Consider the following 12,500-nt stretch of genomic DNA (forward strand, 5'->3'; position numbering starts at 1 on the left):
AGTGTGTTTGTTTAGAAATTGATAAAGGAAATAGAGCATGCACCTCCACTCTAGCCCAGGTGCTGGACAAGAGGAAAAATAGAGTCCGCAACACTGGTATGAAAAACTCAGCTCCACTCGTTTATTTGACTCAACGTTTCCATCCCTTAGGATCTTCAGGAATAGTGTGACAGGGAATGGGTGTGTACCTATATACAGGAAGGGGTACACCTGATTGGCTCTAACGATGGGTGGTGACTCATGCCACCTAAGCCCAAACCAATTAACCAGTTTCTAATGTCACAATAATAATGATAATAAACATGACAGGTTTAAATATACACAAATACAAAAATACAACAGGTACAGAATGTGTACACAATATGCAATATTTTAGCACAATGTTTTTGTTTAGAAATTGGAAATGTAAGAATATTTTATATATTACGTCAGTACAGTACAGTACAGTAATTAGGCTGATATATATATCGGTATACCTGACATTTCATTGAACTATTGCATCATTCTAGTGAGTGACATAAGCTTTCTGTCCTGGTGTTGCTATAATTGGACCTTTCTGGACGTGATATGTTCCCTTAAGTTTACACCAGTGGTTTTCAACCCTTTTTACCTCCTGATGATTTCCTGTTTTTCGCTACATACTGTAGAAGTGTTAATTTGTAGCATACGTCTCTAAATGTTATGATGAATTGAACAAGGTGGACCCTCTTGTAAACAAGTGTAAAGCTTTATGGTGTCGTCCTCACAGTTGACAGGTTTGTTATTGAGTTGTGTTGAATATCTGGATTCTTCTAATTTCATTTAATGTAACTTGCATGTGATTCTCTCTCTCTGTCTCTCTGTCTCTCTCTCTCTGTCTCTCTGTCTCTCTCTGTCTCTCTCTCTCTCTGTCTCTCTCTCTCTGTCTCTCTCTCTCTCTCTCTCTGTCTCTCTCTCTGTCTCTCTGTCTGTCTCTCTCTCTGTCTATCTGTCTCTCTCTCTCTGTCTATCTGTCTCTCTCTCTCTCTCTCTCTCTGTCTATCTGTCTCTCTCTCTCTCTCTCTCTCTCTCTCTCTCTCTCTCTCTCTGTCTCTCTGTGTCTCTCTCTCTCTCTCTCTCTCTCTCTCTCTCTCTCTCTCTCTCTGAAGGAATGTTGTCTCCTGTCTACCTGCTCCTCCTGCTCCCCCTGGTGGCGGCTCAGAGTTATCACTGGGGACCGTGTCCAGACCCCATGATTCAACCTGGCTTCAAGATACAGCCGGTAACAGACAGGCAGACAGGCAGACAGACAGACAGGCAGACAGACAGACAGACAGACACACAGACAGACAGACAGACGTCATATAGCAACTTTGACAATGGATAATATTGTAATATTTGTAACCAACAGTATCTGGAGAGGTGGTAACATTGTAATATAGTATTGTAATATGTGTATTGTATTGTAGTATCTGGGGAAGTGGTATGAGATTGGTAATAGTATTGTAATATGTGTATTGTATTGTATTGTAGTATCTGGGGAAGTGGTATGAGATTGAGAAACTTCCAGCCAGTTTCGAGAGAGGGAAATGCATCGAGGCAAACTACGACATGAGAGCTGACGGGACTATCAGAGTACTGAACAAGCAGTACTAGTAAGTATGAGTACAACAAGCAGTACTAGTACGTATAGGTGTAGTACGATCATAGGTATGATCGAACCCTAAAAACCCTCCCGCGCACTCAGATCAGCCAACGCAGGGAAGCTGGAGGTACCTTCACTAAAAACGCCGGGACAACGCTCCACACGTCCCCACTCTTCTCCCTTCTCTAAAACACCCTGGACAACGCTCCACACGTCCCAGACTCTTCTCCCTTCTCTAAAACACCCTGGACAACGCTCCACACGTCCCAAACTCTTCTCCCTTCTCTAAAACACCCTGGACAACGCTCTACACGTCCCAGACTCTTCTCCCTTCTCTAAAACACCCTGGACAACGCTCCACACGTCCCAGACTCTTATCCCTTCTCTAAAACACCCTGGACAACGCTCCACACGTCCCAGACTCTTCTCCCTTCTCTAAAACACCCTGGACAACGCTCCTCACGTCCCAAACTCTTCTCCCTTCTGGCTCCAAAACTATGGAATGCACTTCCCATTGCAGTCAGAACTGCAGCCTCACTCCCAATCTTCTGTAGTATAGTCTGAAAACCCACCTCTTCAGTCCTACATCTACAACCTATCTCAAACCCTCACCCTAACCCTAACCTCCCACGGGGCAGCACACCTAAACCTAACTGTAACCCATGTCTAACCAATGCTATGTCTAACCAAAGTATGCCTCCCCTTTATAGTACACATGTATATTGTATAATATAATATAATATAGTATAGTATGTATAGTTGACATAGATACTCCACTGTTACGTTCTTAGTTTATACATGATTCATGATAACTACTTTTTATATATGTGATATATGCCATGCTTTTGTTTTTGCTTAAATGTAAGTCGCTCTGGATCAAGAGCGTCTGATAAATGCCTAAATTGTAAATTGTAAACACACTAGTACTGCTACTACTACTACTACTACTACTGCTACTGCAGTACTAGTACTCTAGTAAGTATGAGTACAACACACTATTTTTTGGTGGAGGTTTCGTTTGTGAGGGTCTCAGACTCTCAGTAGCGGAAAAAGTACTCACATTTATTTTTACTTACGTAAATGAGCGTGGCGCCTGACATGATGTCACAGACATGATGATGTCACAGACATGATGTCAATAAATTAAATAAATATATTCCATCTACTCATGAATAAGAAAAAGTATCAATACTGCAATGTAAATCTCTCTCTCTCTCTCTCTCTCTCTCTCTCTCTCTCTCTCTCTCTCTCTCCCAGTAAGGACAAGTGGAGGGTGGCTGAAGGCTCCGCCACCATCGCTGACCCCAGAGATCAGGCCAGGATTGGAGTCAGTTTCTCCTACTGTGAGTCATTATAACCATGGTTACTACTGTAACCTCCTACTGTGAGTCATTATAACCATGGTTACTACTGTAACCTCCTACTGTGAGTCATTATAACCATGGTTACTACTGTAACCTAACCATACTGTAACATTTATACATTATAATACCCCATTATACGACTGTAACCATACATACAGTCAGTTTCTCCTTCTGTGAGTCATTATTTCAACTTCCCTATAAAATAAATCGAAAAATATATTTAGAAGAGTGACAAAAATCCTTTTTTCATTAATTTAAATGTAGGGGTTATAGAGGTTGGGACAGCCACCTTCCAGTAGGAAGTGTATATAAAGGATGTTATTTTATATATTTAATTTGATATTAATGTATTGTGATTAGACCATACTGTGATATTACTACAATGAAATGTCTGAACACTAAATAGTTTTTTAATACGTGTTTTTCATTGTGGGACTGCAATTTGAACCAATTCGGTAGAATAGCCCATATACAGCTTTGAGGGTCACTAGCCCCTCCTATATACAGCTTTGAGGCTAGCCCCTCCTATATACAGCTTTGAAAGCACTAGCCCCTCCTATATACAGCTTTCAGGCCCCTCCTATATACAGCTTTGAGGCTAGCCCCTTCTATTATGCCTAAAAAATTGCAACTAAAAAATACGGGGAAGCAGCTTTTTGCTTCTAGGGGCCGACGGCATGGAACAAACTCCCACTGTACCTTCGTCAGGCAGCCTCTGTAGACATTTTTAAAGCACAGCTCAAGACCCACTTCTACAACATTGCTTTTAATTGATCTTTTATTTTTTGTTATTCATGTCCTCACTGTATTGCATTACTGCTTGTTTTTTAATGTCTTTGCCTTGCTTTTCTTTTCTTTTTTTCTTTTTTTTCTCCATTGCTCTGTAAAGCACTTTGAGCTGCATTTCATGTCATGAAAGGTGCTATACAAATAAAGTTTTATTATTATTATTATATACAGCTTTGAGGCTAGCCCCTCCTATATACAGCTTTGAGGGGCACTATATATTAACACATTGATTGCTAGAGTTTTCTATTTGCTCAGGCTTGGTGGTGCTGAGCGATTAACATTGGGACTTCTGAACTTTTTCGGGGCCCACAGCAAGGGGCCTCTTATAGCGAGAATCACACCGCATAAATCAAAAGGAAGCCAAACTAGTCCACTTCAATTTTAAAAAAAAATTATGATTCTACCATCTTCCATTCTGGAGATATTGACCTTTTTCTAACACCTGCTTTTCGCAGCACGCTGCTCTTTTGAAAAAACAGCAGAGATATGGAAGGTTGAAGTTGACAGACATTGACAGACAGATATAAAAATGAACACAAATAATATCATATACATACTACACACTGAATGAAAGCCCTGAATGTCTACTTTTAGGAGGAAAACAAATACACATGGTCCCATGTATAGTTTGTCAGTAATTGGCTATTGAATGCAGCTTGCGCCCACCAGAGAGGATTTCAGAAAATGCATGGACCAGAAGAACTATTATTCACACCCCTGTGAAGTGAGCAGTGCAATGTTGCGCAACATTGCACTGCTCACTTCACAGGGGTGTGATTTTCATTATTATTACAGTAGAAGTATTTTTCTTATGAAAGCAGAGAGTCTTCTGTTTCATACGGTATATAGTATGTACATGTCGCTATAGGCCTTATTTTGTGAATAATAGTTCTTCTGGTCCATGCATTTTCTGAAATCCTCTCTGGTGGGCGCAAGCTGCATTCAATAGCCAATTACTGACAAACTATATTTGTATATATTTGTATATTTGTTTTCCTCCTAAAAGTAGACATTCAGGGCTTTCATTCAGTGTGTAGTATGTATATGATAATAATTTATTTATGTTTATATCTGCCTGTCAATCTCTGTGACTTTAAACCTTTATAACTCGCTATGATAACTTCATGAGGAAATGCTCACTTCACAGGGGTGTGATTTTTATTATTATTACAGTATTAGTTTTTTTCTTATGAAAGCAGAGGGTCTTCTGTTTCATACGGTATATAATATGTACATGTCGCTATAGGCCTTATTTTGTGAATAATAGTTGGACCTGAACAACTGCATTCAATAGCCTACTGACAAACTGTACATGGGATCAATATTATGTATTTGTTTTCCTCCTAAAAGTAGACAATTAGGGCTTTCATTCAGTGTGTAGTATGTATATGACAATAATTAATTTATGTTTATTTTTATATCTGCCTTCAGAACGATAGTATAACGGTGAGATGCGTTACTGGATCGGTGAGTTTAGTGGTTGAGGTTGACATGTCTGGACATGTTTGAGGAAAGAAGCACAGGAGAGAGAGATGATCAAATAACTGGCCGCTTTGTTGGACAACGCTATTGCGTCTTCACTTTGTTTGGGCAAAGAAGCACGTATAGTAGAGATCAGCGATGGAAAAGAGTTTTATCCACGGCAGATAAGTAATGACGTATTATCGAGGGACCGCCATGATCAACTAACTGCCTGGGACCGAGGCTACGTTGTCACCAGCCAATGCAGCCATCGCTATCCGTTGTGTGATTGTAGCCTTTTTATTCATTATAATTGCAGTGATAAGACCTATATCACAGCCGGGCGTCTCTCTCGATACCGTGGATATAGCCTACATCCACAATCACACAACGGATAGCGATGATGGCTGCATTGGCTGACGAAGACGTAGGCAGTAAGTTGATCATGGCGGTCCTTCGATAATACGTCATTACTTATCTGCCGTGGATATAAAGCTCTTTTCCATCGCTGATCGTGCTTCTTTGCCCAAACAAACAAAGTGAAGACGCGATGGCGATGCACACAACGGATAGCGATGGCTGGTGAAGACTGAAGACGTAGCCAGGCAGTTAGTTGATCATGGCGTGTGCCGTGTGCGTGTTGAAAACGTTATGAAATGGCGATCGTTGAAGATTATTCTTGGTTTATATACTGGCAGAGGGCAAATCGACACGACTGCGTTATATCTTTTTCCGAGAATGAGAGAGCGGTGCAAGGCGATTGAAAGGCGCAGTGTGGCCTGCCCTGGGGCCAGTGGGGGGGGAACTCAAACTGCAATGCGATCCGGGCAGAAGAGACTCCCCCCACAAAGATTCCTCGGGAGAAACCATGTAGAAACAGGAGGGGAGGGGGAATCGAGTGTATTCACAGACACTAGACTACTACTAGAGTATGGGTAACTCCATTTTAGATGCCCTGACATCTGCGTTGGTCTATGCCGTTGCCGTGCAGACCCATACGTGTAATGGAGGCATTGGAGGAGGGAGCGTCTTCGCCACAGACAGACCTCTTTTCAGGAGGGAGGGGCTTTTTACTCCCGGATCACATATTGGACCTTCCTGGAGAGGATCGCTGTTAGTTTCTTCGGTGTCCTGGAGCATAGGACGTTGATGTACAGTAAGCAATAAAAAAACGTATAAAACATATAGATACGCTTCGCGCGTACGGCGTTCGATATTAATAAAGCGTATGGATACGTTTCCAGCATTTTTTGTGTTAAGCCCCTCAGGAACCAGGATAGAAGGTAGATCAGGTCATATGAGGTCATTGTCATAAGACACAGTGGTGATGTCATCATCCAGTCATATGAGGTCATTGTCATGCGAGAGAGAAACCCAGTATGACCTCTGTGACTCATGACCAATTGACCAGTTCTCTCTCTCTCTCTCTCTCTCTCTCTCTCTCTCTCTCTCTCTCTCTCTCTCTCTCTCTCTCTCTCTCTCTCTCTCTCTGTGTGTCTCTGTGTGTCTGGGTGTCTCTCAGTCACCCCCTACAGTCCGTACTGGGTACTGAGCACAGACTACAGCAGTGTGGCGGTGGTCTAAAATAACTCTCTCTCTCTCTGTGTCTCTGTGTGTCTGGGTGTCTCTCAGTCACCCCCTACAGTCCGTACTGGGTACTGAGCACAGACTACAGCAGTGCGGCGGTGGTCTAAAATAACTCTCTCTCTCTCTGTGTGTGTCTCTGTGTGTCTGGGTGTCTCTCAGTCACCCCCTACAGTCCGTACTGGGTACTGAGCACAGACTACAGCAGTGTGGCGGTGGTCTAAAATAACTCTCTCTCTCTGTGTGTGTCTGGGTGTCTCTCAGTCACCCCCTACAGTCCGTACTGGGTACTGAGCACAGACTACAGCAGTGTGGCGGTGGTCTACTCCTGTACGGACGTCCTCCACCTGTTCCACGTGGACTTCGCCTGGATCCTGGGCCGCTCCCGCTTCCTGCCCTACGCCACGATCCAGCACGCCAAGGAGATCCTGGTCCGGGAGGGGATCGACGTGTTCAGGATGACCAACACCATCCAGACCGGATGCAGAGACTAGACTAGAGACTAGATGACCAACACCATCCAGACCGGATGCAGAGACTAGACTAGAGACTAGATGACCAACACCATCCAGACCGGATGCAGAGACTAGAGACTAGATGACCAACAGCATCCAGACCGGATGCAGAGACTAGAGACTAGATGACCAACACAATCCAGACCGGATGCAGAGACTAGAGACTAGATGACCAACACCATCCAGACCGGATGCAGAGACTAGACTAGAGACTAGATGACCAACACCATCCAGACCGGATGCAGAGACTAGAGACTAGATGACCAACACCATCCAGACCGGATGCAGAGACTAGATGACCAACACCATCCAGACCGGATGCAGAGACTAGAGACTAGATGACCAACAGCATCCAGACCGGATGCAGAGACTAGAGACTAGATGACCAACAGCATCCAGACCGGATGCAGAGACTAGAGACTAGATGACCAACAGCATCCAGACCGGATGCAGAGACTAGAGACTAGATGACCAACACCATCCAGACCGGATGCAGAGACTAGAGACTAGATGACCAACACCATCCAGACCGGATGCAGAGACTACACTAGACTAGCTCGTAAATTGCAATAACAACAATTAGAATAAATTACGTACTTTTTTTTTTTTACGTTTTCTTTTAAGTTTTTTTTTGTTTACGTTTGTTTTGTTTACGTTTTGTACTGTGCGTGCGTGTCTGTGTGTGATACAGCTGGGTCCTAGAGGCTGCTGAGCCAGCCTGACAGCGCCCCCTAGAGGCTGCTGAGCCAGCCTGACGGCGTGCCACGGGTTCGACTCCCGATCCCGACCGTCTTTGCCGCGAGTCTTCCTCTCCATCTCTCTCCCCATTTCCTGTCAGTCTGCTTTCACACTATAGCCTGAGCTATAGGGTGAGCTACAGTTCAGCGACCAGAAGCAGAAACCACTGGTTGCTGGAGTAAACCATTCTAACGGACTGTCAAAGTTATTTCCACAGAGTCTGCACACGTTGGGTTTTTTTCTTAGACGGTGTGGTGGGTTCTTCAGCCATTCTCCTCATTTTCCCTCGCATTATAACCTCGTTTGAAGTTCCACCGGTAATGATTTCCCCACAGTGTTTATTTTGAGGGGTGAACACCGCTCAGAGTCCTGACGTCACATCACGGTGTTATCTTGAGGGGTGCACACACCGCTCAGAGTCCTGACGTCACATCACGGTGTTATCTTGAGGGGTGCACACACCGCTCAGAGTCCTGACGTCACATCAGGGTGTTATCTTGAGGGGTACACACACCGCTCAGAGTCCTGACGTCACATCACGGTGTTATCTTGAGGGGTACACACACCGCTCAGAGTCCTGACGTCACATCAGGGTGTTATCTTGAGGGGTGAACACACCGCTCAGAGCCCTGACGTCACATCAGGGTGTTATCTTGAGGGGTGCACACACCGCTCAGAGTCCTGACGTCACATCAGGGTGTTATCTTGAGGGGTGCACACACCGCTCAGAGTCCTGACGTCACGTCATTTGGAGCGATCCCACTTTTAGGCCAGCGCAGCCCAGCATGCGTAAATCCAGGCTTTTGTTTTTCGCGCAGACGAAATGAAAGCCTGGGTATCGAGGCTACTTTCAACTTAATCAATGAGGTAGAAAAGCTTTACATTTTTAATTGTGCCTTTATAAATGTGCACATATCTTATTATACATATGACTCTGTATTACTTACTTAATTATACTTACTTGCTCGTACTTGTTACTTACTTGTACTTGTTACTTATACTTACATACTTGTAATTTGTGTGAATTGTATTTACTACTATAAAACAAGGCTGGATTTAAATCAGATGCACTTTTCTTTTCAGTGGTAAAATCACAGTATATTATATTTAAATTAAAGCTTTTTTTTCACTGCGTTGACTTTATTTCATTATTTAAATATGGCCTGGATTATTAAAGGAGAATTCCATGCTAGAATTCTTTCTTATCTTTCTTACCTTTCTTTGTAGTTGTTACGTCCCCACCAAAGAGGCCCAGGTGTTTTTTTGTGCAAAAACTCCTTATTGGCTATTTTCCCTACCATAAGCCCTAAAGGAATTGCATTGCATTGAATGGGGCTATGGGGTGTTATGCTATTTCGCTTATTTCCATCGAAAGAAGTAGTAAAGTGTAAAGTGCTTGTGATATTATTTACATTATGAAGAGAGGATATACAAATAAATTATAATTTTGAGCGATGGAAATAAGCAAATTAGCACAACACCCCATAGCCCCATTCAATTCCCATTCAATTCAATGCAATTCATGTAGGCTTATGGTAGGGGAAATAGCCAATAACGCGCTTTTGCACAAAATAACACCTGGACCTCTTTGGTGGGGACGTAACAACTACAAAGAAAGGTAAGAAAGCCTTTTAGTATGGAATTATCCTTTAAGGGAATACTGTTGTACTGACCAGTACAACCTCAGTCTGATGCTGTTGTACTGACCGGTACAACCTCAGTCTGATACCGTTGTACTGACCAGTACAACCTCAGTCTGATGCTGTTGTACTGACCGGTACAACCTCAGTCTGATACTGTTGTACTGACCGGTACAACCTCAGTCTGATACCGTTGTACTGACCAGTACAACCTCAGTCTTATACTGTTGTACTGACCACTACAACCTCAGTCTGATACTGTTGTACTGGCCGGTACAACCTCAGTCTGATACTGTTGTACTGACCGGTACAACCACAGTCTGATACTGTTGTACTGACCGGTACAACCACAGTCTGATACTGTTGTACTGACCAGTACAACCTCAGTCTGATACTGTTGTACTGACCGGTACAACCACAGTCTGATACTGTTGTACTGACCGGTACAACCTCAGTCTGATACTGTTGTACTGACCGGTACAACCTCAGTCTGATACTGTTGTACTGACCGGTACAACCACAGTCTGATACTGTTGTACTGACCGGTACAACCTCAGTCTGATACTGTCGGCCACTAAGCAGCTCCACTGGAGCAGTTTGGGGTTCAGTGCCTTGCTCAAGGGCACTTCAGCGGTGTCGGGTGAGTTGATGAGCAATCACTTCCCCGACCCAGATTTTTCTTGCCCGTCCGGGGAAATCGAAACCTGCAACCTTTTTGGGAATGAGGGCGTTTCTCTAACCGTTAGGCCACCTCTGCCCCCAAACCGCTGACCGGTAAGGAAGGCTCAGAGTTACAGAGTAGAGTCTAATAGTCTATAGACCATTTGCAAACGGCGGCCATGTTTCCAGCAGAGTTTGGAAGCACTCGTTTTCAGTAAAGCGGCGTCCTGCTGCCTCCTGCGTTATGTGCTAATTATAAACAGCTGGTACGCATGCAGGGCAGTTGAGTGATATCTAAACAAGCACTTCCAAACTCCAGCACTTAGAAAAATAATCACCTGCAAGGACACAAAGTAGCTCATAACATGTCTACGGTGGATTTTTATGAAACACTTTGAGGATATAGAAAGAGAATAATTCAAGCTTTCCCTACAGCTGCAATGTTGGTGAGTTTGACGTTGTTTAATACAATCAGATAGGACTTTTCTGTTTGGGTGAATGAGCTGGCAATGGAAGTTGCACCTTGTTAGCACCTTGACATTACCTTATATGGTAAGATGGCCACGGTGTGCTTATGGAGAATACAACTGGAGCAGCTGTAAGCTTCTGTAGGTTAGAGTTACATCTAGAGGAATTCAACCTGCAATGAAAACACACACACACACACACACACACACACACACACACACACACACAGCCTCATACAAGGACATGATTGTGTATGAGGTGTGTGTGTGTGTGGCAATGTCTGCGTGCGGTGCGGCACTGCATGCGTGTGTAGCAATGTGTGCATGCATAAATGTGTGTGCGTGCGTGCCTCCCTGCCTGTCTGCGTGCCTACGTGCGTGGGTGTGCGTGCGTGCGTGCGTCCTGCAGAGCTCCACACATGCACAGACCTCTCTGGACCTTCAGACCAACAGTATCTCCTTCTGCAGCGTCGGAAATCCTACAGGTAAAGAAATATATTTATTTATATATTTATACCAGCATATAGAACTTAACATGTAAATACAACTTCAATATATTTAAATACTAAGTCCTCAGAATTATAAGACCATGCTCAATGAACTAAATACGGAATATCTTTGCCCTATATTGCACACAATGCAAAGTATATATTGGGACTATTATATATATATTATATAGCTGGGCTGTCCGTGCATGGTTGAACGTGACACTTTGCTACTGTATGCTCATGCACTTTATTTATAAATCCAGGACATAAATATTATTCTTTATAGAACAAGAAGTTGCTCAGTGTTAAACATTGACGGTGGAATTTGGCCTGACGTCGAAATTTATAAAATGTCTTCAAAATGCTGACAGTTTTCTGAAAAACCTCATGTTTCTGTATCAGTGGGTGCTCAAACTATTTCATGTCAAGAACCCCAAAAATTATAATGTAATATGCCTCGATCGCTACCCCCCCCCCCCCCCCATCTGAAAATATGTTGTTCCAGGGACAACATATTCCAACATATCCCAGAAGCAAATTTGAGTTAAAATGTTCACTCTGTAATATATTCAAAGATTTGAGGCACATTTTCACGATTTATTTATTTTTTAAAGCTTGTAGATCTGCTACTTTCCAATAGCTAAAGTCTTCTGCTTTAAAACACCATATTGTGTTCCTTATAGGAGAAGGAGATGAAGTGGTGCGTTGTGCTCGCTGTCGTCCTCTGTGTGGTCGCCTGTCGTCTCGGCGGTGAGTCGATATTGTTTTCTTTTAATATATATTTTTTTTATCCCACGATTTTGTAACCCATTTTTCACCCCTGTGTCAATTATCTAATGTGATCCTGGGCTCTACACACCCTCCTCCAACCTGGGGAGAGCAACGGACTTTGAACTCAGGCTTCCTTCATGCCTGAGTGTCCAAGTTGCTCCTTTACACCTGACAGGGGGGAGTTTCCCTGGTTGGATGTAGCACGTGGAAGGAACATACATACATGGACAGTAAATGAAAGCTTGTGACCAGTATTACAAAGCTGAAATAATATATTATATTTTATATTGCACACGTACATGTGTCATATTTTATATTGCACACGTACATGTGTCATATTTTATATTGCACACGTACATGTGTCATATTTTATATTGCACACGTACATGTGTCATTTTAAAAGTGCTCAAATTTAAAGAC

General features: G+C 43.2%; 2 protein-coding genes across 2 annotated transcripts in view; both read left to right on the forward strand.

Annotated features, from left to right (window-relative positions):
- Window positions 1-1,129: 1,129 nt before the first annotated feature.
- LOC310868388 (apolipoprotein D-like) lies at window positions 1,130-7,295 on the forward strand (the record flags this gene model as incomplete). Its single annotated transcript, XM_083778818.1, has 4 exons — window positions 1,130-1,240; window positions 1,492-1,613; window positions 2,861-2,946; window positions 7,066-7,295. 4 exons carry the CDS (start codon window positions 1,130-1,132, stop codon window positions 7,293-7,295), a joined length of 549 nt encoding a protein of 182 aa, XP_083634944.1.
- Window positions 7,296-11,217: 3,922 nt separating this feature from the next.
- otos (otospiralin) overlaps window positions 11,218-12,500 on the forward strand; it is a 4,226-nt gene continuing 2,943 nt past the window's right edge. Inside the window, exons 1-2 of the mRNA XM_083778819.1 lie at window positions 11,218-11,306; window positions 11,993-12,059. Of these exons, the coding sequence (XP_083634945.1) occupies window positions 11,241-11,306; window positions 11,993-12,059 (133 nt within the window). The 5' untranslated portion in view covers window positions 11,218-11,240. The remainder of the gene's footprint in view (window positions 11,307-11,992; window positions 12,060-12,500) is intronic.

This window comes from Protomyctophum parallelum (assembly GCF_964188405.1).
Source record: "Protomyctophum parallelum genome assembly, chromosome: 12".
Taxonomy (NCBI): domain Eukaryota; kingdom Metazoa; phylum Chordata; class Actinopteri; order Myctophiformes; family Myctophidae; genus Protomyctophum; species Protomyctophum parallelum.